Source organism: Papilio machaon, chromosome Z (assembly GCF_912999745.1).
Source record: "Papilio machaon chromosome Z, ilPapMach1.1, whole genome shotgun sequence".
Classification (NCBI taxonomy): Eukaryota; Metazoa; Arthropoda; class Insecta; order Lepidoptera; family Papilionidae; genus Papilio; species Papilio machaon.
In genome coordinates, this window is record NC_060016.1 from 10,040,597 (window position 1) to 10,067,841 (window position 27,245).

At 32.7% G+C, this 27,245-nt stretch overlaps 4 protein-coding genes across 4 annotated transcripts; 3 read left to right on the plus strand and 1 right to left on the minus strand.

Moving 5' to 3' along the window:
* The first annotated feature begins 567 nt into the window (after nucleotides 1-567).
* On the plus strand, nucleotides 568-3,635 carry LOC106717172 (ras-related protein Rab-21). Its single transcript, XM_014510903.2, has 4 exons — nucleotides 568-889; nucleotides 1,122-1,289; nucleotides 2,424-2,542; nucleotides 3,362-3,635. Exons 1-4 carry the CDS (start codon nucleotides 758-760, stop codon nucleotides 3,576-3,578), a joined length of 636 nt encoding a protein of 211 aa, XP_014366389.1. The 5' UTR covers nucleotides 568-757; the 3' UTR covers nucleotides 3,579-3,635.
* Nucleotides 3,636-4,997: 1,362 nt separating this feature from the next.
* LOC106717063 (ATPase family AAA domain-containing protein 3A homolog) lies at nucleotides 4,998-11,611 on the plus strand. The gene is made up of 10 exons (XM_045686068.1): nucleotides 4,998-5,317; nucleotides 6,288-6,442; nucleotides 7,363-7,475; nucleotides 7,740-7,946; nucleotides 8,210-8,367; nucleotides 8,559-8,818; nucleotides 9,208-9,331; nucleotides 9,927-10,218; nucleotides 10,503-10,701; nucleotides 11,245-11,611. The coding sequence occupies exons 1-10, from the start codon at nucleotides 5,119-5,121 to the stop codon at nucleotides 11,446-11,448; spliced, it is 1,911 nt and encodes a 636-aa protein (XP_045542024.1). The 5' UTR covers nucleotides 4,998-5,118; the 3' UTR covers nucleotides 11,449-11,611.
* Nucleotides 11,612-13,872: 2,261 nt separating this feature from the next.
* LOC123720906 (LITAF domain-containing protein-like) lies at nucleotides 13,873-19,360 on the minus strand. Its single transcript, XM_045686181.1, has 4 exons — nucleotides 19,179-19,360; nucleotides 18,845-18,994; nucleotides 18,216-18,369; nucleotides 13,873-14,344 (listed from the first exon to the last, which is right to left on the minus strand). Exons 2-4 carry the CDS (start codon nucleotides 18,984-18,986, stop codon nucleotides 14,239-14,241), a joined length of 402 nt encoding a protein of 133 aa, XP_045542137.1. The 5' UTR covers nucleotides 18,987-18,994; nucleotides 19,179-19,360; the 3' UTR covers nucleotides 13,873-14,238.
* Nucleotides 19,361-20,123: 763 nt separating this feature from the next.
* On the plus strand, nucleotides 20,124-23,617 carry LOC106717272 (beta-parvin). The gene is made up of 7 exons (XM_014511076.2): nucleotides 20,124-20,255; nucleotides 20,455-20,544; nucleotides 21,529-21,800; nucleotides 21,968-22,158; nucleotides 22,397-22,511; nucleotides 23,002-23,245; nucleotides 23,502-23,617. Exons 1-7 carry the CDS (start codon nucleotides 20,138-20,140, stop codon nucleotides 23,576-23,578), a joined length of 1,107 nt encoding a protein of 368 aa, XP_014366562.1. The 5' UTR covers nucleotides 20,124-20,137; the 3' UTR covers nucleotides 23,579-23,617.
* The last annotated feature ends 3,628 nt before the right edge of the window (nucleotides 23,618-27,245 follow it).

Genomic DNA, 27,245 nt, shown 5'->3' on the forward strand with positions numbered 1-27,245 from the left:
GATCAAATCACCGATAGCATACTAATTGTAAATATATTTTTTTTTAATAAGAGAAGAGGGCAAACGAGCAGCGGGAACACCAAGGTGTTCATCGACGCCCATGGATATCTGCAATACCAGAGGAATCGCAAATATGTTGCCGGCCTTTGAGATGGTGATACGCTCGCTTCTTGAAGGACCGAAGTCGTAGCGGTTTGGAAATACCACCGAGGACAGACCATTATTTATTTGCAATAAAGGCGGCAAATTTGTGTCAGTGGAAATGTGCAAGGTATCTTTTTTATTGGAACACTGCTGATGGCGGAGATTGTACCCGTGGAATTGTGTCCAAACGATGTTGGTTTCCGCAGATTAATTAAATTTTGCACAATTTGAGTAAAAAATTAGATGAACCCATTTTGACAAGGTTTAAATAATGATTAAATATTAAATAGAGGTGAGATTAAACTATAAAATGTTATAATTAACTTTATATTTAATCTATACTATTTACTCTATGCTCTATGCTTTAAGTTTAGGTTTTACTTTATGTCAACTTCTATAAATCTATGTCTATAAATTATTTGTCTATGGCACCGTTCTTCAACTTCACCTCTTCATCGAGTGCTAAATTGTCAACATCATTTTGTCTTTTGGATTTGGATTTATCAGATTATTTTCGTGCAGTCAAGATAAATGTGAGAGGATAGGTTTCCAAAAACAAAGGAAATTTATTTTACTCTAGTAGCTCAGTTTTAGATTAGGATAGCTTGTTAAAATGTCTACCGCCCGGAATGGAACTCATAATTTTAAAGTGGTGTTGCTGGGAGAAGGAAGTGTGGGTAAAACATCTTTGTTGTTACGATACGTCGAAGATAAATTTAATGAAAGACACACCAGTACGCTGCAGGTATTATGAAATTTCTTTTTTAGTGGATGTAAACATCTATTTGATACTTATTTTACTGTACTACTATATTAATATAAAATAAAATTGTCTAGTACTTAAAAAAAAAAAAAATCTCATGGATGAAAATTATCGATTTAAAGTATAAGTAATGTTTAATATCAATATCTTTAATTATAGGCAATTATCGATTTAAAGTATAAGTAATGTTTAATATCAATATCTTTAATTATAGGCAACATTTCTCAACAAAAAAATAAACTTGAATGACAAAAGAATCAATCTAGCGATTTGGGATACTGCTGGTCAAGAAAAGTTCCATGCGTTGGGCCCCATCTACTACAGGAATTCCAACGGAGCCATATTGGTGTATGACATTACTGAGGCAGATTCTTTTGTGAAGGTAAGTGTTACAATGATTGACTCTTTGTTCCTTTCTTGTCCACTTTGCATTCAATCAATAAAATGGCAAGTTGTGTTGTTGGTGCACTAAGCATTAACCGTGCAGCGATAAAGCACTGGTCTTTTAATATATAGGTCCTTGGTTTACCATGTCACATACCAATTTTTTTTTATTTAATATGTACATTTATCCGACATTTACAAATACAAAAATGATTATTGAGGAGATCAGAAAAATATTAAACCAACTACTAATCCTCAAAACAAACTTCAGCAATTAATTATGTACAAATGTTATTCATGTAATTAATTATTATTATTCTAAAATACTATATTTGGCAATTATGATAATCTTAATACTTTAATAAATATTAATATTTTCCAATTAATACGACTAACAAACCTTGATTATAACAACCTGGACTACATATGTTTTCCAACAACATTTACCCTATGTTTCTGAAAACAAAATCACCAATTAAAAACATATTTGTAACATTCTCTTGTTTTGGAGTGTGCTCGGAACGAACGGCTTAGACATAATTATTTTAAGGTGTTCGGGTATAATGTCGGTCAGATAAACACTATCCTGGCTTACCCGTCTTCTGACGAGGCCAGGATGATGTTTAAGTTGACCGACATGTGTTTAAGAAACAATGTAGATAATTAGATGTAAGGTGTATTTATTGGAAGGCTTATGGGGCGATATGGTCGCATTGCAACAAAGCCTCTTAAATTACTAAATAAAAAAAAAACATTCTCTGTTTTGTCAAAGTTAATGACAGGGTTGACAATATGTTTTATGCATATTTTTGTACTTTTGGGAACATAATCATAGTTATAATCCTCCATTAGCTAACTTTTGAAAATGGACAATGCAAAACCAACTAATGGGCCTTGGATGAATATTTGCAACAATCGCCTTTGTATTGCCATTGTCAATTATGACAAAATTAGTATGAGATAGGGTTAGACAGGGGGCTGCAAAAACATCTTGTACTATTGAAAACATACATCTCCCCGGGGAATTGATTGTATGTGACATGTTTGTGAGATACCTGTATTATTAATTTAGTTGTAAATATATTGTTAGTTTAAAAAAACTCATAATAACAAAAAAATATGTTTTCTTTAGGTGAAGAACTGGGTAAAGGAACTGAGGAGAATGCTCGGTTCTGACATTGTGTTAATAATAGCTGGTAATAAAATTGATTTGGAGCATGAGCAGGCAGTGCCTACTGAAGAAGCTGAAAGGTACTATTTTTTTTTTACTTCTTTTACTGCTGACTGTACGATTTGTCAACATAAAAGCTTCCATTAACCGCCACAATTATGGCAACCTTGGTCATTAATAACTATATGTCCATTTTTTTAGCTTATAAAGAGATTATTTATCTTCTCTTACAGATAGCTTTTTTTAACAGTTTTTTATATTAACTTTTATATTTTTACAATCTTACTTTCTACTAATCAATACATAGTATAAAACAAAGTCGCTTTCGCTGTATGTCCGTATGTATGCTTAGATCTTTAAAACTACGCAACGGATTTTGACGCGGTTTTTTTTTAATAGATAGAGTGATTCTTAAGGAAGGTTTGTATGTATAATAAATGCATAATATAGTAGAGAAACACTGATAAATTTAAAGGTTTCTAATGTGAACGCTGTGAACGTTGTGTATAAGGACATTCTGTAGTAGGTATATTTTGCATTGCACCCGTGCGAAGCCGGGGCGGGTCGCTAGTATTGTATAAATGCGAACATTTAGATGGATGGATGGAATTAAAAGAAACTTAATCATTAGTCTATGTGTTCTTCCAGACTATGTACTACATCTATGCCAAATTTTATCAAGATCCATGCAGCCGTTCTGAAGATATGTTTGAACAAACATCCATACAACCATCCAAACATTCACATTTATAATATTAAGATTTTGAAGTACAACCTTCAATTAAAGTGAGTGCCCACCACTCCATGGTGATAGACCAAAGATACTATAAGGGAAACTAGCAATCTTATGAGTATGAATTGTTTAATTTAAATTTTCATTGATTATATTTAATTTTTAGCTTTTCAAAATCTGTTGGTGCTCAACACTACTACACATCGGCAAAGGTAAACTATGGAATAGAAGAGTTATTCCTTGTGCTCGCCCAGTTGATGTTACAAAAGTATGAACAAGGCTCGCAAACTAACCACGAGGCATCCAGGGCCTCTCAGGTCTTGATAGTTGATGATGAGGAACCAGCTCATAGGTCATGCTGCTTCAACTCAAGCCGCATCTAAACTGGTGAAACAGAAAATCTTGTAAAATATATCAATGTTATATTAAATTTATAAAAGTCATTTTTTAGCATATGGAAACATACTTTTATATGTATATTGTTATTTTTAAGATATATTGTTAGAAATTAAATATTTTTGCTTTTCAATATAAGATTTTTTAGGAGCATTTTAATATACTAAGTTTTTAATCTTTGATTAATGTTCCCTGCAAATTCAAATATATGTCAATATATCACGAAAATTGTGAACTTTTGTCAAGCAAAGGTTTTAATAAATTTTTGTGATTTGTTTACAACCCAGAAATAAATAATAAATATTATAAACTTTAAACTTTATGTATATAAGTGACATACAATCATCTATCAAGTAATCTGCTTATTGTATTAAACATAATTATATAATGTGCTTATTATAATCCCATTGTCATGGTCAAATGCTAAATTTAGAATAATCAATATCTATAACACATGTTTGTAATAATTTTGTGTATTTTCATTCCATTTGTATTTATTCTTGTTCTTTTTTTATAATATTCATTTATATGCCAGCAGATGATCAAGGGGGGAGGCTAGTAGAATTTTTTTATTCAAAAGAGAATTCTTTTTTAACATGGTCCAATTTTTTTAGAAACTCGTTCTCACTAGTTTTTGGTTTATTTATGTAGGATTGTATGAGCCTTAGTATTTCGAATTACTTTTATATATCTATTTTACTTTTTTTGATTCTATAGGATAGGGCAGCTACCCCCCCCCCCCCCTTGGCGACCGCTATGATATGATTTCTCAATTTTTTGTTACTTAGTTATTATGAAGAGTAATTAGTGTTTGGATTGTTGTATATTGTTTTGTAAAATATATGCTTATAGAACAAAATTATGTCGATTACATTAAAATGAACCTATAAATAAAAGTGTTGATGCGTTATAAATATTAATTATTAATAAATAAAATGAAATGTATAAATAAATTTTATGTCATGATAAGATTTTTTTTACACCTTTTTATAATTTCCTAAATCCAAATATCTTTATTCACATTCCAAATACTTTCATTACGTATCTTCTATAATTCCTAGTAGGCACAGCAAAGTATTGAAATAAATTGCCAATGTGTTTCAGTCCAATTATGTCGTGGGAGTGTTTGCCTTCGAAAAGGTGAATACCACAGGTGGGTTGGCATTGACTTAGCTAGCTCTTGTAGAAGTTTCGACCACATCTCAATAATTTCAAAGGGAAAAAAATACATCTAATAGATGATAACTATTGTAATTAAATCTATATCGCAATTACTATAACTAGTAACTTAAAAATTTATAAATAATACTTTGCTTGCATAACCCGGCTCATAGTTTTGTACTCTTTGGTAGTGGTACAAACTTGGCTATGGTTTAGGTCAGTTTTTAACTCTTTGAAATGCTCTATGGTTTTAATATGACAGTTGTGGCAGCAGCGGTTAGGGGTGCTTAGGCTCAACCTTATATTACCTATCCGTATTTTACCTGATTTATCCCGTACTATTGTTGCGTTTCAAATAAAATAATCATGTCGTGGCTATTCGGGTATAGCCGGCCACAGATGCCGCCTCCAGAAGACCCACCGTCAAACGATGGTGAATCCGGTACCGCACCACCTGCGACTGCTAATCTTACTAAAGCTGAGAAAAGAGCCATGGAAGCCTATAGATTTGACTCCAGCGCTCTTGAACGCGCCGCTCAAGCTGCAAAAGAACTGGAAAGATCAAGTGAGTTTAGTACACACGATTAGCACTATTGCATAATGCAACCTCGCGCACATGACTTCGGTTACCAATTAGGTTATACTTATAAAAATGCACCTATTTAACAGAATAAATAGCGTTACATGAAAATATATCAACAACCAACACCTAAAAAGCATAGATTATGTTAAACTATTTTTAAGTTGTCTTATAATAGTACCTCATTTTATAAATTAAAATAAAATTTAAATAATTGAAACATAATTATATGCAATTACGAAATATCGCCACTTTTTTATACACGTTATGGTTTATTGTTTGCTATAACATAATTAAGTTGTAAATATTTCAATTCATTAAAAGTCAAACATAAAAAGTTGATTACCATTAATGTAACAATAAGTAAAAACAAAGTAATTTAATGTAAGCCTAATCTGAGGCCTTGATTATATATTGACTGTAAAACAAAATTTTATAAATGACTAGCTGTCGCCCGCGACTCCGTTCGCGCGCGATTAAAGAAAACTTAATGGGGTATGAAAAATAGATAGTAGCCGCTTCTCAGACCTACTGAATACGCATATAAAATTTGGTAAAAACCAGTAAAGCCATTTCCGATGAGTACGGTAACTAAGATTGTGACATGGAAATTTTATATATTAGATATACATTTAATTATTATCATAAGTCGTATGCTTCTATTTATAGAGTTGCCATATATCTTGGACGCTCGAAACGTCACATGATTTGCTGCAATGAACATAGGATTATGTGTAGGGTGTAAAGGAATGTAAACAAAGTGCTTTTGCAACATGCAGACATCCTTAAGCCCCCAAGATATTTGAAATAGTTTATACCAAATTAGATACAGGTTTGGTATTGGTGTCACTTAACTGCATTTTGATTTTTTACTCTCTTCTCCCTCTCTCCTCTTAACAATGATATTAGATGATTCAATGTCATTAGAGTTTATTAAACTCTTAATATTGAACAGAACATGCTAAAGAAGCTTTGGAAATCAGCAAAATGCAGGAGATCACACGGCAACAGGAGCAAATGGCCAAGATCAAGGAATATGAGGTTTCCATTGAACAAGCGAAAGTGCAGCAGAAGAAAATTGATCACGAAGAAAGAAGGAAAACTCTTCAGGTATATTTATAATTACTTTTTATTAAACAAGTTGATCTGTGCATTTACTTTATGTAAAGTTAAAAATATATATACTTTGTAAGATATACCTTGGTATCTAATGCTGAAATTCAGTATTCAGAGAAATATCAATTTCCATACATGGCCTTTGGCCTTTATTTTTCACCTTTCCAATTATTATTGTGCATAAAAACACATTCTGTGTGCCATTCATCTTCACATACTATTATTGATGTACAATTGTACCTGCATAAATGTACCTGTAAGTGAGAGTCACTGTCTTTTTCGGACATACTATTTCCATAAGCAAAGGAATTCTGGTTAGAGAGAAGCCATTGCTGCTATTTGAAGTCTTGTTTTTCCAGGTTCCATTGTATCATGTACAAACATTAAAATGACTTCGTTAAATCAATGTGAACTTATTAAAATTCATACAAAAGCCAAGGTGATTTTACTTTGTTTGAACTGTGTAGGATTACTTTATCAATGTTGTTTCTATTAACAGTCAGAATAAGATAAGCAATGTTTTACTTTGACTCTTTAAAATTCAAATCTCTCACCTTGACATCTATTTTATTAGAATTTATAATCAAACAAACAAGTTGCAAAATAGTAACTATTTTGCATTTTTGATTATTAAGAAGGATGCCTATAGCTTTTTGTAAAGTACATATATGTTACTGAAAATTATAGTAATGATATTAGACATTATTTTTTGCCTGAATAAGGGAAATGTAATGTCTTTCTCAGGTATGTGTATACATTTATGTCCATTTGTCAATTATAACTCTCTGTAGACTAAACTACTTGACCTGAATTGTGTGAGCAGTCTTAAGTTGTATTTTTCCCTGGGGTGTTATAGAGACATAGCCTGTTAAAATAAGAAGGTTGATATCTAATTGTTGTCACTTATTGTTCAGGAAGAGACAAAGCAGCATCAGATGAGGGCTCAATACCAAGACCAGTTGGCTAAGAAGAGATATGAAGAGCAATTGGTGCAGCAGCAGAAATCACAGGAGGAGATATTGAAAAAGTAAGTCATTATCATTATACATATCTTTATATTTTAAAACCACTCCATAATTCACAACCTTAACCTGTAGGGGTAGGCAGAAATTAGCTATTTCTATTTGGTGCTGTCTTTACTCTTGCTCCATATGAATCTATGCAGGATATTTAAGTCTGGAGTAATTTTATTTGTATTAAAAATGGTAATAACAAGCAATAACAAACACAAAGTGATTAGGAGCAGAAGTGGTGAAAAAACACAACGAAATATAAATGATGTGACTTTTAGGCAAGAAGAAAGTGTTGCAAAGCAAGAAGCATTGCGTCGTGCCACCATTGAACATGAGATGGAGCTCCGGGAGAAGAACAAACTGAAGGCGATAGAGGCAGAAGCTCGCGCTAGGGCAAAGGCAGATCGCGAGAATAGAGACATCACCCTCGAACAAATACGACTCAAGGCAGCTGAGAATAGAACAACCATATTGGAGAGTATTAAGTATGTAAAGATTTCACCACATATTGACTATATACTTTTATGTCTTTGTGTATATTAAATTATATAGCCTTTTGTTTTAAATTTAATCTTTTTAATTTAAAACTATAGATTCTGTATTGAACCAGTCAAACTTATTTAATAGATACATATTAGATAAAATTATACTTTTGGAAGACACAGAGATACATAATAAACTATAATTTATATAGTTTAATAATTATGAATTTAAGAATGGTGTCATAATTGAAATTGTTTGTAAACAGGACTGCGGGGTCTGTGATTGGTACAGGTCTGAACGCTCTGGTGACGGACTGGGACAAGACGCTGGCGGCGGCGGGAGGATTGTCCCTACTCGCTCTCGGAGTTTACACCGCTAAAGGCGCAACATCTGTCACCGCTAGGTTTATTGAGGCCAGGATAGGTGAGACATCTTACAATTCATCCAAAATGTTCAATACAACTAGGCTTTTATTCCTTGATATAAATGTGCAATTAACCTTAAATTATTTTAAAATTTGACTTGGACAGTATAAATGAAGTAATATTGATTGAAAAATTGAACCATTACTCTCTCAATTTATATCTTAGTTATAAAATATATATCTTTTTCAGGTAAACCGTCACTCATTAACGAGACATCCAGATTTTCACTACTAGAAGCCATAAAACATCCTATCCTAACTATGTCGAAAGCTGTGAACCGATTCAGAAAACCCACGGATGCTTTAGCCGGTGTTGTACTGGAACCAAACTTGGAACGTAGACTGAGAGATATTGCTATCGCCACAAAAAATACACGACTTAACAAAGGATACTACAGAAATCTACTCATGTATGGACCACCAGGAACAGGAAAGACATTATTCTCAAAGGTAAACTTCTATAAATTTTGCAAATGTGAAAACACTGTTTAAGATGATAGTTATTTTTGATGTGAAACATCTATAGGATCACTTGTAAACCGAATTGTTGGCGTGGCGACGCTTGCCGTGGCGACGGGTCGCCACGCTATACTGAGGTATACATATATATATTATTATTATTATCATTATTTTCATCATTATCATTATTATCATCATTATCATTATCGTTATTATTATTTATTTATATAATTATAATATTTTATGCACATTACTTGTACACACACGATGTTTCACATCTGCCAGGCGTCCCATGACTGCTCACAAGTTTTTTTTTTAATTTAAATGACAAATATGACGATGTGTTTTGATAATGTATAATTAATGTTTTTTATTGTTAGAAATTAGCAAAACATTCAGAAATGGACTACGCAATACTGACTGGTGGTGATGTGGCACCCATGGGTAAGGGTGCAGTCGCAGCTATACATAAAGTATTTGACTGGGCCAATACTAGCAGAAAAGGTTAGAATGTTTATAATTATAATTTTCTTTTAGGTTATTTCCATGTACTTATAGAATTCGAATGCCATGACTTTAATTTTAATATATTAATTCCAATATTTATTTTATGAAAAAGAAAAAACGATGATATCGACTCCCCCACCGAATAACCCCGTAATAAGAAAAATCTAATTTTTTAAGAGAAGCAAAAAATCGTATTTCTTTAATAACTTCATCAATAATTATTGTACAAGAATCTTTTAAATACTAAAACAAAGCTAATTTTTATAGCTTCATTGTGTTTAATTTTCATTCATATATTCCGGGCGTATTCTGTGCTATGAAGGAAAAATTATAATACCGGAAATAAAAAAAAATCTGTTTCAATAATGACTTTTTATATCCGTATTTAACATTAAGAAAAATATAAAAAAAATTCACAACGTGTAATAGGACCTTTAGATGCCGAATTCGAGGGAAAAGCAAGAAGCCGGTAAGAGTGCATTACAGGATTATTCGATGGGGGCGTCGATATGATCAATACATAATTAATATAAGTATCATGTCAGTTGAATTGTATTAGACAAAGCCATATTAATTTTAAGTAATATTTTAGGTGTTTTACTTTTCATTGATGAGGCAGACGCATTCCTTCGTAAACGTTCCTCGGAACGTATCAGTGAGGATCTAAGGGCTGCTTTAAACGCTTTCCTCTATCGTACATCAGACCAGAGCAGTAGGATAATGCTTGTACTGGCTTCAAACACGCCACAGCAATTTGACTCTGCTATCAATGATCGACTCGATAAAATGATTGAGTTCGGTCTGCCGGGATATGAAGAAAGGGAAAGATTGATCCGTCTCTACTTTGATAAGTTTGTGCTGCAACCAGCTTCGGAAGGGAAAAGGTTTGTACCTTAATACAATATAGCTGTGTTGTTTATTTCTTACTGTAAAAAAAATATGATACAATCTTCACATTCAAAGAAATTCAAACATGTTCAAAGATGAAAAGTGTGAATTTTTAAAACTTACAATGGGCCAGCGTGGTTAAGGCCTATCTTAGGGTGAACATTCATTGGTTGTAGCTAAAACAGTCAAACGTGGATAAATAAGAGACCTCCATATCCGAGAAGTAATAAAGAAATCTCTGACACAGTTAACAAAGCTGATGATAAACGTTTGTTTGCAGACGTTTGAGCGTTGAGCAGTTTGACTATGGTGCGCTGTGCAGTAAGCTGGCAGAGCGCACTGCGGGTATGTCAGGACGAGCGCTGTCCAAGCTGGGTGTGGCATGGCAAGCCGCTGCCTATGCATCTGATGATGGCCGCCTCACTGAGCGCATGTGTATAGAGATATGTGATGATGCAGTCGCTGATCATCGGCAGAAGGTAATGTATCAGTAAATTTCGTTTCAAATTGTACGTAGATGAACAGGAAATACCATCTTTCTGATCAATCTTTTACTGTCTATGGTCAATAGTCACTTTGCTATTGTAGCGAAATCAACAGGCTGTTTGCTCTTTTGTTACCTTTTAACTATTTAAAAAACACACACATTTGGTTGAAATATTCATTGACATTAAAGTTTTGTCACATTGTTTTTTAAGTTATGAACATCACATTGAGTTATAATTTCTTAATATTTATATTTTTGGATGTGTTTTGTATTTTACATTTGAATATATTATCACTAGCTGTCGCCCGCGGCTCCGTCCGCGCGCAGTTAATAAAAAAAAATGAAAAATAGATGTTGGCCGATTCTCAGACCTGCTGAATATGCTCACAAAATTTCATGAGAATCGGTCAAGCCGTTTCGGAGGAGTACGGTGACGAAAACTGTGACACGAGAATTTTATATATTAGAAGATATATACTTTGACTACTAAAGTGATAATTGGACCATTAATATAAAACTTTCAACTTGTTTACAGATGGAATGGCTGTCGGAGGAGGAGAAATCGAGGACAATGATGCCCTACTTACTTGATCTCCCTCCACTAGACAAAACCACTGGTCATACTAAAGCGACCATTACAGAAATTGATGATGAAAAAGATAAAAAAGAATCCGCCACTACAAAAGTGAAAACTGTCTCCAAGAAGATTTCAAACAAAAGTACAGACGTGGAAAAGTGACACGAGGAAAATGTATGTATGACACCAAAAACCAACGCAACAAACATAACCTGTGATACAAAACTAAATACCACAGATACATGCAATAAAATCAAATATATATATTTAAACGATCAACAAATGGAAGCTATTAAAAATATTGCACTCAAATACAAGCATTTAAGCGGGAAAATCTAGTATTTTTAACTTTTCCTGTTCTTTTAATGTAACAGTAATTATTCAAATATTAATATTCCTAATATTTGTAAGATTGATTTAATATAATTCAATATAATTATTATTACAATTTCATTATTACAAATACAATATTTTATTATTACAAATACAATTCAATACAATTATATAATTAAATATAATTTTTCTTGTTATGTAATGTATTTCATATAAAAATTGAACAATTTTATTTTCTCTCCATTATTTTTCCAATATATCATTCAATATTTACAATAAACAAAAATTGTTGTTTATTGTAATTAATAGATTATTATTGTTATAACAAACATAAAGTAAGTTGAATATTGTATTCCAAAAAATATGATTTGTGTTTGGTGAATTGTTTATTTTAATTTTATTGTTTATAATTCGGGATAAAAGTTGTTACAATATAATTAATATTGTAATTGTTGTAGTAGAATAAAGAAATGTGTTGTAGTAATTGTTGTTTTTTATTTCCCTAAACTTTTATGAATAACTACTGTTTTGTGGCTTTCGAATGCAGTGATACTTGTATTTTTATCCCTTACTTATAAAAAATAGACCAAATCTAGGTCAATATAATTATCGAGACAGTCAAAACGCAGAATGCTAAATACTTTACGAATACATTTAAGGGTGCGTCCACATCTGGAGAATGTGTAGCTCGTGCTCCGCCAGCACTCACTATTCAAGCCTCGCTTGAGTTCGCCAAACAATGCGAGCACCGCGTGAGCAGCTCTAGAGCTGCGTGATGTGGACGTACCCTAAGAATGTACTATTATTATAATTTAGTATATGGATAAAATACTAATATATTAGGATGCTGATACCCGGAACCTTGCCAGTGGCAATAGATGATTACTACAGAGGGGGTTATAGTGGGTAAAAAGCCACATAGCATTGCTTCACAGGAGGATGTCTTATAGGTAGAAAGACTGTTACGATTTTAACTTACAAATTCATGTCAAACGAGGAATGTATTAGAGTGTTTTTGCCATAAAGAGTTGAGCAAGTTTTTTACCTTTTAAAAATATTTTTTTTTAATAAGTTTTTAACATAACTGGGAAACAAAAGGAGGAAAGGTTTTTTTCCGATAAGGATTTGAAAATAAAACAAATGCATAGCTTTTATTATATTTTTATTAGTTACTTTTAATTGCACTAAATTAAATTAATGAAAAAAAAAATTGAAGCATAATATTAGCGTTTAAGAATTAATACAAAATTATTCGTATGTTTGTACACAGATATAATCTGTGCACTTTAATATTATTTAGGTTTAAATTTGTAAAATTTATATATAAAAAAAAAAACTGTAATATAAGTACCATAATTAATATTACTTGTTCATTGTAAATTTAGTTATTTTATATTTATTTTAATATAAAATGAACACATTAGGAAGTGGTATGAACAGTATTCGTTAGTTTTACATATTTATACTTTTGAAATTCAGTATAAAAATACTTATAAAATAGAATGTAAAAAATTCAAATAGTAGCATACTCGACAGATTGATAATTTATTTGTTGGAAATATGTTTAAAAATAGAATTCGAGTACTAGAGAATGACACTTGGATAAATAACAATTATTGTCTCATTTTTTATCAAAAACAACAAAGGGGATTACTTATATACCAGTGAGTGAATTTATATATTTAGGATGTTCTTTAATAATGAAGGGCATTTTTATCGACCTAATTCATTTATTTTAAAGCTTCTTGCGTGGAATATTAAATAAAACAAGTCTTGTTCTGTACTATTTAGTAATTTGTGAAATGAAAATTGTTTCGATGACTGACAAAACATTTATTTCACATTTATAACATAATTGTAGTATTTAATGTTATGTAAAATTATACCATAGTTCGACGGATAGTAAATATGAAATGTAATTGAGAAACCATAAGCATTATTCACAGAAAAAGAGATAAAAATTATTACTTAAAAATAATCTACATTAAAACATTAAAGTGTACTTATGTATTACGCCATAAAATTACAAAATCTTACGACTAAGAAAATGTGTAAAATAAAAAAAAATATTGTTCCTTCTTCAAACATAAGGTCCGTTGGATATATAAAACTTCACTTCTACATTACCCCGATATTTCCACATCAACATTTGCTCCCACAATTATTTCAAACTCTTAAATTACTTACGTAGATATTAAAAAGTTATTAAAAGCGAAAAATTAATACTAAAGTAAATTATTATTCGCATGTAAACATTAATGTGTATCTTAAATTAATAAAAGTTGTATATTGTATAATAGACATCAATATTGTTTCAAAAAAGGTATACGAGATTCAGGGGATCTACCTACTAGTGTGATGCGGATACTAGACTAGATCTAGGTTTTGACTTAGGACATACTAACATCGACTTGGATAAATTGAGAAGAGATTACGCTGGGATAGTTTAACCGTAGAATTCGACTGTCGTGAGAATGAAATTGATAACAATTTATATTCATACAAATGATTATTGCAGTGTAATTCTACGGTTACAAGGACAACATTAAGAGTTAAATGCTCTCCCTATCACTCGGAAGGTCCGATGTTTGAAGGGAGTTATGCTAGTTGTACGGGTGTTTATCGACGATAGCGGCCGAGGTAGGCGCTGCAGTTGGGGCAGCGATGATGTACATCCATACAGCTGTCAATACAGCACGGAATCAAGCAACAGCCGCAGAAACAACTGCAACAAAATCAAAACAGATTCTTAACCTACCCAGTTCTAACTAGTAAACTAAAACGTGAAAATGTTCAACAAAGTCAGTCGAAATGTTTAGAAGTTTAATAACAAAAAAACATTAATAATTTCATTGAAATTGAAGATTAAAAACCTTAAATGTAAACAGATCGTGTGGCAACACCGCACTAACAAGCTGTTGTTTAATTTAAACTTCGCTAATTACAAAATATGCAAGTGAAGCGAGCTACTGAAATCACAATTCAAACGCTAACAAGCTTGTAGCGAAACATGTTGGAAATGGTTGAATATTTCAAAGGTTGTTGCAGAACTACTTCGCGGAACTGCTGCTTAAATAGTAATATACCCTCACAACAACGTAGACAATTAACGAAGCTCTGAGCATCAACTAAGTCTAATTAGAGCGAAACTAACGTTATATGTATACAGCTACAAGTTGGAGCTGAAAGCTTCAAGCGGTCAAGTTTTGCAATGAAGTTGAAGTTTATAGTAAGTGTAATAATTGTTATAAAAATGCATACATTCGTACGCGGATCACTTGAAGCTGAAGTACTCGTACATAACGGCTGGTACTATAATATTTATTTTCAAAAGTCGTATACACAATTCCACGTTACTCAGTTACTCTTGTGGTTAGCTCAAATTTCTTTTGAAGGGCTACTTGGTGCAATGTTCGTTAATGTGGGCTACTTATTAACATAGTTAAACTATGCGGTATAAGATTGCTTGAGAGAATTACGTTCGTTACACACAGTTATTGCTATACTTTAGCTATGTAATTTTGATTTTCCACCGATCGGACATCGAAAAAAATATTTGCTGCATCCATTCATTATAAGAAACTAGCTGTCGCCCGCGACTTTGTCCACGCGGAATTCATTAAAAAAACAAATTTATTTAGTAGTCTATGTGTTCTTCCAGACTATGTTCTACATTTATGCCAAATTTCATCGAGATCCGTTGAGTCATTCTGGAGATACCTTGTAACATAAGCATTTATAATATTAGAAAGAAGTAAGATGAAGCGCTTGATTTTAGAATAAGAAATGAACATCAGATCGCAACGAAAACTAACTTTGTAGTGAATTTGCACGTAGCACCTGTGTATAACGGTGTATTGATCAGCTCTGAACCAGTTCAAAATCTCAGCTCACATAGGCTCGAACCGTTGAGCTGCGGCTCAATAACTAAATTGGCAGCACATTGCTCAACGCGATGTACTATAACTTTGCGAGCCGACGAGCCGCGCGCAAACCCACGAGTCGCAGAGGGTCCGATCACAACTTATACCTGCAGAAGAAATTGAACTGCTCTGTCAGCCTGTTCAATGATGTTCTTCACATATGCTAAGTATGAGTTGATCTGCCAATCGTCAATTTTAGTTGAGTTAATGACTATCTGTACAATATAGACTTTATCATCTATGTATATAAAAGAAAGTCGTGTTAGTTACACTATTTATAACTCAAGAATGGCTGAATCGATTTGACTGAAAATTAGTGGGCAGGTAGCTTAGAACCAGGAAACGGGCCTAGGATAATTTTTACCCCGTTTTTTATTATATATGCCGCGCGGACGGAGTCGTGGGTAAAAGCTAGTTATCTGTAAAAGAAACAAAGATGCAATAGTATTCAATAAAAGATTCACGACATTTGAAATACACGCTAATCATGTGTATGCATGTCGCAATTCAAGACTTTCCAAATACAACTGTTTGCAAACTTTCTCTTTAACATTATCAGTAGTGTTTGCACAATTTCTACTTCTTATAACTAGTAGCAACTATAAAAAATATTCAATTAATACAAGATGTTTAAAAATACCAAACTAAGACGTAATTAAATATTTAAATTCACGAATCTATGTGGGTACTTGACGCTCAAATGATCGTTTGCCAAATTCTAGTAATAAAATCAACAAGTGTCGCATAGCTGTTAACTGCACTTTCATATTTTTTCTTTTTTAAGAAAAGATGATCAATTTTAAATGTCTCCTTATAAAATTATTTTTGAAATACTGCAAATGTAAGTCACATATCTGAATAGAATCTCGTTCTTTTCAATATAATCAATCCTGCGTTTAACCTGGACATATTTAAGGTTGCACAGGTTCGGTGGAACGAAATTAATTTCATCGCGCAGCTACGCATAAATCAATACTAGCGTCCAATCAATTCCTGATTGTCCGTGTTTAAGATGCGCGCGGCGATGTACTGGCCAGCGGACCACTAACAATATAAGTGAGTATACATCAAATACGGGTCCGATATTGAGATAGGGGTGGGGTGGAGAAGGCCGTTATTACATTAATTTAAAACTAAGCTTTAAAAAAATAACATATGATAAAACTTGAAACCGAACTGCATATTGTTATTACTTTTAAACCCTTATATTCCAAAATTCAAGTGATAATGGCCGCACGGCAATAGCATCTTTTACACGAATAAGTCGACTTGAACGGTGTAATACCATGACCACAAAGAAGTCAGGCGTGAAGTGCAAGTAATTTCGCATTCCTAAGCCTAATTTTAGTGCTCTTCACCATCCTATCCTTTAGATATATCTAAGTGATAGGAAGGGGAAGTGGATTTGACAGAGGAGAAAGCGCATACGAAGGGAAAATATCCTCTGTTATGCGTCTCCTCTTCTGTCGATTACAAGTCGGCAATGCATCTGCAAATGAGAGGTCTATGGGCAATGGCCATTTCGCTATTTCAACGAATTCAAGTAGCCATTTGCTCGTTTGCCACCTTTTGCTATAAAAGAGAAAAATATATACAAGTTATCTTTATTAAATGACATCTATTCACTTTATCTCTCAATTTTTAGCCGACTTCAAAAAGAAGAAGGTTATCAATTCGACTGTAATTTTTTTTATGTGTGTTACCGCGAAGCCCCGTTCCAGATGCTCCGATTTTGATAAAAATTATTTTAATCGAAAAGTAGTGCTTGCAGATAGGTCCCATTTATTTGACTATTTATTTTTTAAATGACTAGAAGACTTGTAGATTTTGAATTTAGCTTCAAAATACATTCGGAAATTAGAGACTTTTTTGCTTTCATCGCTTACGTAGGCTAAACTATAGGACCTACATAAAAATTATGTATGAAAGAATTGTAGCTCTTTAAATGTTCTAAATAAAAATCGGCGATAGCATATATTTATTTTTTTATAGTTTTCTCACAATAACCATTTTTTTCTTTAGAAACACCAATTAAATTCATGCCCTATTACCGACGCTATTATTCGAGTTCAGTATTAACCCTTATGTAAATAAATAAGTTCATTCTCAAGAGAATTTAATGTAGATTATATTTGCCCTGAAACTATATCATTCTGTCTAATAGTTTAGGAGATATCGAAAGAATAAAATTACGCGCAAACGAAAAATACTACATCGCGTTACAATGAAAAGCACAATTTTTGCTTTCTTGGCTTACGTAGGTCAAACTACCTATTATAAATATTCCTTATTCACGTTTCCGTAACTCGCAATTTTACTGTTCGTATGTATTTTTGTGTTAATAGCAACACCATGTTAAGACAAATTCGCGGTTTCCGACAATAATTCTATCTAAATTAATCTTATCATAACTTCAGCATTCTTGGATAAAATTACTAATTTGTGTTCTTTAAAAGCCTCTTTTCTAGTTGCGTATCTTTGAGCTCAACAAAGCCTGCCAAACAATGATGATAGAACAAATGCATTTTACATTGTTTAAAATATTTTAACTAAATTTATACTATCTTAAATTCATTTTGTTTCAAAATATTGAATATAAGCCCATAGTTTCATACAAATTGCCACAGAAATATAATGTTTACTGTATCTATTCAATGATTTCTTTAGACTTACCCGCCAAGTGCGATGATGGCCCCAGAGATATAAGCAATGATGCCCGGCTTTGTTTGAGTCTCCGAGTCAATCTCGGCCTGGCAACTGGGGCAGATCATGTGGGTTGGATGCGATCCCACTGGCACAACAGTAGTCACGATTGGTGGACCCGCCGCTAAACAAACATTTATATTTCTAAGTCAAATTTATACTTAAAACAATGAAGTAAAGGTTAACTTCCCTTGTAAAACAATTATCACTACTGTCACTACTTATACATCCATTCCTTTCTCTTTGCATCATTTCCTCATTCCCGAGAGTCATGACCTCTCTTCCTGGCCATCTCTCATTGTGTTTCTAAAGACTGTATCCTATCAAATACTATAAAATTTAACTGTAATGTTTTGTTTTTAAATTTAATAATTATGATTAAATTATTCTATTACAACTACTGTAATAATTTTAGCACATGAAAATATTTATTATATGTGGATTTCATCTTTCATATTTGGCTAGCATATGGAATATTTAATACAAAGTACTGTGTGGCGGCAGTAAAAATTCAAAACTGTTACAAGGCCATAATCCATACATATGTTAACAGATTTTGAAGGACATCTTATAATTTTTTTTATAAATGAGGTAATTACTTGCAGGATATTGCGGTGTGTAAGGACTTGAAGGTCCCACACCACCCACAGCTTGTGAGTAACTCGGCGGCGCGGCTGGCGGAGGCTGCATCCTCGGGCCATTTCCCCATCCATATGGCGGCGGATTACCCATCTTCTCCATTTTGAGTTCTGCAATATGAGTGCCCATGTATAAAAACAAACCAACCACAATCACTATTACACTAAGGCGAACCTAACATATGATGCAATAAAATCTGAAAGCTATTTTTAGGTATGATTCCATTATTATGCTCTACTACAATTTCTCAAAATTCTTACACAGTACAGATTAATAAAATTTATTAAATCATACCTCCGATATTTGCTCGAAAATCAATAACGCAATAATCCTATTTTAATTCACGGCTTAACAATGTTTTGTTTTAAATGCCCGTAATTGAATATTTATCACCACACAATACACACACTCAGTTCGTCAAATGGTACTGTTTGACAGTTTTCATCCATTCCATGTTAGCATTCCACCAAAGATCACATTGGCGCAGATCCGGCCCTTTTGGTTTTTAAATACATGAAAGCTTTGTTGTAAATCAAAGCCTAAAAGCAAAATTTCAACAATGAATCAGTAAATAACACTTTTACTGACTTTTTAAACCTTTTCTTTTACATATAAGTCTATAAATAAATAATGGCGATTTATTACATATGCACAAATTTGCCGTCTACTACCTGGTAACACAATAGTTCCCAAGCAACTTTTTTTCTCAGCTTTTTTTACTTGACAACTTGACTATGTACAATGGATATTTGCAAGGATTCGACTACTAACAAAACAGGTGATAATACATCTGACACCACTTGACAACGATTTGACATAACTTAAAAAATGGATTTGGAAAAGAAATTTAAATTAACTAATTGATTACTTATTGTTTTACGAAAGACATAAATGAACTTAATATATAATTAAAGGAAAAAATTCTACGGAAGACTAGGCAGTATGGTCGAAAGACTATAGCCTGCGCCATGGGCGAAAAAAAAAAAATTGGCAACTTGACATTGTGTTTTGACAGATTGATATTGTTTTTCAGCTACTTGACGTTCAGCATCTTTAATCTTTGGTTTGACTGACATAAAAATAAGTAAAACTTACCCACTTTTAAAGGTAAATATTGTATGTTATTTATAAATAATGAAAAAAACCATCGTTCTTTAATAGTTATAAAAGTGCGGATGGCTGCTAATTTGAACAATCTCGTGAATGTTATTTGATGGTGACTCATTTTTCTTGTTAAAGTTTCCTCATCGACAATGTCTTCACCACGCCCAAAATCTCCTAGAACACCCGTTTTACCAAAAAAGGAAGACAAGGAAGAATCTTTTTGGGATAAAATCGGTACTATTGGCCGAAAGAAGCGCATAAAGGAAGGTGAGTTGTTCTAATTTTAAAGTTTACAAAACATGTGTGGGGTGTGTAATTATAGATTACCTCATTCTACTCTGCACTAATTTAACTTTTTAACGTAATCATTATATTGCTTTTGATCGTAAAATATGTTATTCTAAATGGAAAAACAATTAAGAGAAACAGAAATACAGTAACATGTTAAATTATTTTTTATGCACAGTACAAGATGTTCAAGCTGAAGGAAAGTATGCAATTGATTCACCAGGAAGCCCAACTGCACCAGAAATTCCTCCCGAGGAGTACAGCCTTCGTAAGCCTTAATTTTATATAGTTTATTAGCTTAGTTACTCTTCTAATATGTATTTAATTTCTACACCTATAGTTGACCTTGTTATAAAGTATGAACAAATCCTAATAAAAAGTGTAGATGTAGTTATCGAAGAGAAAAGTGGAAAATAAAAACAACAATACACAAAGAACAAACTTCTTTGCCCCTCAGCTGATCTATTGCAGAAATCTTACTAAGTCAATAAACTCCAAGGTCAAATTATCACCATAACTATATTATGCAGCTGTGTTGGCACATTGAGGAAGAGTTTTATACATCCAAATTTGAGAGATTTTAAAACCATTATTATATGGAATATTCATAGTAACATTAAATTTACACAATCAAACTCCTTATCCGTAGCACTGTGATATTATTATTTATAAAAACTAAATACAGGAAGTAAAAAAAAAATAATTCACTCACATCATGATTAAAATTAGTTAAATTATTCAAACTTTCGTGAGACATTATCATTAACTTATATAGGAACGGCTAAAATATCCGGTGTCGTCACGTATATATATATGTGAGTGTTTTAGCCGTTCCTATATAAGTTAAAAATTAGTTGATTATTATATCTTTCTATTAAACACCAAGAATCCACATCAACAATATCACAGCAAATATTTTCAATTTATTATTAAAAAAAAACAATATCACAATTACCTTCTTGCACATTTTGATATAAAGTTCAAATGAAGAATGATAATTTTTAACACCAATTAAAGACAATAAACTGTTCATATATAAAACAAAGACTGAACTGGACAATGGCACAGGATATATTGATTGATAATCTATTTTTAACATACTGTTTATTTTATCCTTGCGTCAGAGTGAGATAACGAGTTCATTTTGTGAAATGAACTGTAGTTAACAAACATTTTAATATAATTAACATAGAGAATATATTTGGTTTTAAAATGTCTACAAGTGCAATGAGTGATGTAAATTATATTTCAGTTGATAATGAAGAGAGAGCGATCATTGAACCTAGATCATTAGAAGATCCTAGGGTGAAAGAGTTGATACAAGTATTAATAGATTGGATCAACGATGAGCTTGCTATGCAAAGAATTATTGTCAAAGATATAAGTGAGGATCTTTATGACGGGCAAGTTTTACAAAAGCTACTTGAAAAGTTGACTGAAACAAAGTTGGATGTGCCTGAGGTGACACAATCGGAAGAGGGTCAACGTCAGAAGTTGGCTATTGTATTGAGAGCTGTGAATAGGGTAAATATTTTTTTTGTTTGATTTTGCTATTGCATTTATTTTTACACTACCATATAGGTATGAATCATCTCTCAGTCTTATTGGAAATGTTTGACGCAAGAACACGGTTACCGGTAGAAGGTTTTTTTTTTTAATAGATATATAAGACAAACAACCTTTATGTTTAGGTGCTTTTTGGAACATCAAAACCTGCTCAGAAGTGGAGCGTTGACTCTGTTCACTCAAAAAATGTGGTGTCAATTTTACATCTGTTAGTCGCTTTGGCACGTCATTTCCGTGCGCCAGTACGTCTGCCAGAGAATGTCAGCGTCAATGTAGTGGTTGTGAAGAAAGATGCTCCTAATCAACTATCGCACAGGTAAAGTAGATAATCTTACTAATATTATAAATGCAATTGTTTGGATGGATACATGGATGTTTGAAGGTATCTTCAGAACGGCTTAACGGATCTCGATGAAATTTGGCATAGATGTAGATCATAGTCTGGAAGAACAAATAGGCTACTTATTATGTTTTTTTTAATTCCGCACGGATTTGTGTTATAAAAATATAGAAGACAAGAAATAGTATATATATTTATTGTGATTGTTTTGTAGGACATACATAGAGGACATAACTACAACTTATGATGATTTGGGCATGAAATGTGAGAGAGATGCTTTTGATGCACTGTTTGATCATGCACCAGATAAACTGCAAGTTGTTAAGAAGGTAATCTTTTTTTTTTTATTTAGTGTGTTATTAGATAGAAATTACCACTGTCACTATAACAGAATTACCATTCCTTTATATAACTAACTAGGGTGACACAGTGAACCCGAAGTGGGCCTTGGCCACCGACAACAAGTCTCCACATTTGACCCAGTCCCTGACCTGTAGTTCCCGAAGATCTTTATCCACCTCGTCCATCCAGCTATACCTTCTTTTATATAGACTAATGTAAAACTGCCAGCTGAATCTTTCATGGAACAAACATGAAAATATTTTTATTTTGTGTTTTGAAACTAATTATATAAGTTAGAAATTTCGACAAAGACATAAAATATAGCGACTTATAAGAAACCATGTTTATAATGTACAGAACTTTTTATATTTTTGCTTTTTATTCTATGACGAAAGTGCAAAGTGATGTTTTTTTTTTTCAAATGTTTTGATCTATTATATTTCAATGTTCTATCTATAATTGCCTAACTGTTTTCAGTCTTTGATAACATTTGTAAACAAACATCTGAGCAAAGTTAACTTGGAGGTGATCGACTTGGACACACAATTCCATGATGGAGTATTTCTGTGCCTGCTGATGGGTTTACTTGAAGGTTTCTTTGTGCCATTGTATGATTTCCACTTGACCCCGCAGGACTTTGATCAGAAAGTTCACAATGTTTCATTTGCTTTCGAACTGATGCAGGATGTAGGTTTGGCAAAGCCGAAAGCCAGACCTGAAGGTAATTCTATGAATTAAATAACGATTTAATTACTTTTATGTATCCATACACATACATAATTGAAGTATCTGTATGTAACTTGAGAAAAAAAATTATGTTCTTTATAATGAAACGGTAAATTTTAAAAATTTTGTCCGTCTTGAACGTCTTGAATGATTCTGAAGGGGCTTTGATGGGGAAAAAGCCTTAATTCTGAGCTAACGAAGTCGTATTCGACGGCTAATTCCTAATATAAATTAAAACTTTATAATTTCAGATATCGTGAATCTCGACCTCAAATCAACTCTACGAGTTCTTTACAATCTATTCACTAAATACAAAAACATGGCGTAACCATTATCAGAAAACATTTTATAATCATATTATTTAACTAACAATGTCATAATTTTATTAAATAACTAATTTAATTTAATCATTTTAAAATTATTATTGACCTACCACTTTTATTTATAATCTGGATATGAAGTTAATTTAGAGCACAATATTTTGAAATATTCGACAGGGATGTAGATTTTTTAATTAATCTGGAAATTAACTGCAGTTAAATTTTAACTGGGCCAATTCTAATACATAGATTTGCTACAATGTCACTTTGTAATGTTAATTACTGTGGGTTTCTAAGATCGATATTTCTATATAAAACATATCGTCATCCCTGTCATTATTTTCGACAAAACAGAGAAAACAATATGTTTTAAATTGAGATTATGGTCTCAGAAACCTACTGTTAATGATAATTTTTTTAATTAATGAACTAAGTTAGTAATGTTTATTGTAATAAAATAGATTAATATGTTTGAAAAAAACTAAAAAAACTATTGTTACTAACATTATCTAAGTTTATACAAAGCTAATGAGAAGATGACAAAATATGTGTAGATGTTTACAGTGGAAACCCACGCTAAGTGCTATTTTTTCGTAATACATCACATCAATAAAATTTCAACACATAAAAAATATTTCATATTTAGTTTAAAAATGTGTGCTAAATTGACATTGTTATTAATAACATTTTAATTTTTAATATATGGATATGTTTAATATTGTTTGTTTTTTTTTTTTCAAAGAGTATTGACTTTTTGTGAATGTGTTTCAACTGTGAAAAACCTTCATCTGTGGATGTAGACCCAAAATAATTCAACTATATCACTGTAATAAAATCTATTGTTATAAAGAAATTTAAATTTTTAATATATAATAGATAAACCCCCGTTCCCACTTATACGAGTCTGTTGTAGTACAAAATGTTATATATTATACTAACCGCAACGGTAAGCGCCAAAATGGCGAAAATCTAAAAAGTACAAAATGTAGTACGATTAGAATCTTGCGCAGTCGGAAAATATTTAAACAATGTCTTGTCAGAGCGTTTTGTTTTGACCAATGACGGAGAGGCAACTGCAAGGTTTAATGTTGCCATTTTTATAATTTCGAAATTCTTATTATGAAAAGTAGGTTAATTTTCCAATTAATGTCCATGGGCGTCGGATCAAATAACTTTAGGCGGTCCGTTGCTCATTTGCTCTCTTCTCCTATAAAAAAATAAAACTGAATATATCGATTTAAATAATAAGGAATTATTATTATAAATCAATCGCTTGGTGTTGAACGTTTTTTGGAAAATTTTTGTTTGTACACGCCCCCTGTCAATGTCAAAAAACTGGCATAAAATTTTTTGTGCGAACCACAGCTTGTAAGTCTGTGAAGTGCAGTGTATTTTAAAGGTCAGAGGATTTACTGTACATGTGTTAAGAAAAAGATGGCAATAAGGTTTTTTTCTATAAAACTAAGATGTCCTTGTACCAGTGAATGAATATTATAATATTAATATTGTATTCATTTAAGAAGGTCGTATATCGAATGAAAACCAATATTTAATTGAATCAATTCTTTTTATTTGCTTAGGATTCGGAAGAAATTTAACAAAAATATAATTTAATAAAAATAATTTAAAAATGTAAAATTTGAAGATGACTTATCTTACAGAAATTTGCAAATAGATAAGAAATAAATTAGTTAACACTGCTGTACTTATTACATAGACAAATGAAAACTAATAGAAAATTTAACAAATGATTAATTTATTTATTTAATTAATTTTATTAGATTAATTAATTTAATTTTTATTGATTTAAAATGATTCTGATTTATTTTAATTATTAACTTAAATATAAAATTAAAAAATAATCAAGTTTTCATAAGTATAAAACAAGCAATGATTGATAAAGTTCTAAAAACTAATAAAACATGTACATTCAATTAATCATCATATTTTCCACCAAGAAATCTGTGGTACTCTGTTATACACCGTTTTGTAAAGACTGACAAGAGGATATAAGTCAAACTATGATAGGTCACTAGCCCAACCTTACAATCCTGTCAATGTCAAAAGTGTTGGTGGGTTCTTTTTGAAATGGGACGTCGAGTGTGAACACAAGTGTCTTCGAAGTTTCCCGGTGTTTTTTTTGATAATATTCGCCTATTTGCTGTTGACTTGCGCTACTAATTCGTGTTGGTGTTGGTATATATCTACCGTGAGTGTAAATATATTGTGTTTGTTCTATTGTTAATAGGTAAGAATCATGGATGACCCGCACGATCCCGGGGGAGGTTATATAGGATCATGTGCGCCCCACTCGCAAAATAATTCCTCTCAGATGGATATTGATTCGCCCAATCCCAGAAAACGACCACCACAGACTGAGGAAAACATTCCCCCTAAAAAAACTATTACAAACCCTTCACAAACTTCGCCGTCGATTCAGTCTACGTACACACATCCCGATTTTGTAGAACGTAAGACCCGTTACTCCGAAGGTGACATTGCCCCTTTTCTAGTCCACGTTAGTAAAACGGTAACAGATGTGTCTGCCGGCACCACCTTGAAACCCATCAAATTCGGACACTTTCTATTTAGGAACAGCATAAAAAATATAATTCAGGATGGTGTGAAACGCATTGGCCGCAACAGGGTTTCAGTGGAATTTAAATCTGCTGCTGCGGCTAACACTTTTCTAGAACACCCTGCACTTCAGTCAGCTAAATTTGAAGCTAACATCCCATCTTATAATGTTACACGAATGGGAATTGTGCGTGATGTACCAGTAGAATGGACTTTAGAGGAGCTGGTCCAATCGGTAGAAGTTCCTGCTGGCTGCGGCGCAGTCATTAAAGCACGCCGCCTGAACAGGAAGAAGATAGAAAACAATATTCCTACCTGGATACCTACCCAATCTGTAGTCTTAACCTTCTCTGGTCAAAAGCTTCCAAAGCGTATTTTCTGCTTTTTTACTTCCCTCCCTGTTGAAGTATATGTCCTCCCTACTATCCAGTGCAACAAGTGCTGCCGATTCGGCCATATTTCAACGCAGTGTCGATCCGCCCCTCGCTGCTTTATTTGCTCCCAACCCCACGAAGGAATTACCTGCTCGAAGTCATCCCCACTATGCCTGTTCTGCTCCGGCCCCCACTCTGCCACTGACACATCCTGCCCAGAGCACAGTCGACAAAAATCAATCAAATTAATTATGTCACAGGAAAGCATCTCATATTTAGAAGCATCAGCTAGGTTCCCGCAGGTGAGTAGATCATTTGCCGATACTGCTCGAATGACTCCACCATTTATGTCTACGTATCCTCAAACAGCTCACTCCGACCCCTCAGCCACTACATTCCATTTCTCAACCCTCTTCTTATAAGAAGACTATTACTATAGCCCGACGCCCTCATTCTGCTACCCTAAACCCAGGCTACGACAGAGAAGCCCACCGTCATATTGTAAATACACCACCTTCTACCACCCCCGATGGATGCGCTTTGTTATCCCCCAACCCCCCTCAACAAGAAAATCTATTAGAACTTCTTTTATCCACCCTCATCAACATCATTTCGAAAATGAATGACGTGGCCCTACCGAACAATGTCTACCAAAAATTGACTCAGCTGATCTCCATTTTCAACAATGTCCCTAACAATTCTACAATGGAACTGTCGCAGCATT

Bases quoted from the DNA above. Each gene is read 5' to 3' on its own strand.
- LOC106717172 (XM_014510903.2), top strand. From the start codon at position 758: ATGTCTACCGCCCGGAATGGAACTCATAATTTTAAAGTGGTGTTGCTG. The intron at 890-1,121 runs GTATTATGAAAT...CTTTAATTATAG, and splicing joins GACACACCAGTACGCTGCAG to GCAACATTTCTCAACAAAAA. The intron at 1,290-2,423 runs GTAAGTGTTACA...TGTTTTCTTTAG, and splicing joins AGGCAGATTCTTTTGTGAAG to GTGAAGAACTGGGTAAAGGA.
- LOC106717063 (XM_045686068.1), top strand. From the start codon at position 5,119: ATGTCGTGGCTATTCGGGTATAGCCGGCCACAGATGCCGCCTCCAGAA. The intron at 8,819-9,207 runs GTAAACTTCTAT...TTTTATTGTTAG, and splicing joins GAAAGACATTATTCTCAAAG to AAATTAGCAAAACATTCAGA. The intron at 10,702-11,244 runs GTAATGTATCAG...ACTTGTTTACAG, and splicing joins TCGCTGATCATCGGCAGAAG to ATGGAATGGCTGTCGGAGGA.
- LOC123720906 (XM_045686181.1), bottom strand. From the start codon at position 18,986: ATGGAGAAGATGGGTAATCCGCCGCCATATGGATGGGGAAATGGCCCG. The intron at 18,370-18,844 runs GTAATTACCTCA...ATGTTTGTTTAG, and splicing joins CACACCGCAATATCCTGCAA to CGGCGGGTCCACCAATCGTG. The intron at 14,345-18,215 runs GTAAGTCTAAAG...ATTTTGTTGCAG, and splicing joins GCCATCATCGCACTTGGCGG to TTGTTTCTGCGGCTGTTGCT.
- LOC106717272 (XM_014511076.2), top strand. From the start codon at position 20,138: ATGTCTTCACCACGCCCAAAATCTCCTAGAACACCCGTTTTACCAAAA. The intron at 20,256-20,454 runs GTGAGTTGTTCT...TTTTATGCACAG, and splicing joins AAAGAAGCGCATAAAGGAAG to TACAAGATGTTCAAGCTGAA. The intron at 22,512-23,001 runs GTAATCTTTTTT...AACTGTTTTCAG, and splicing joins AACTGCAAGTTGTTAAGAAG to TCTTTGATAACATTTGTAAA.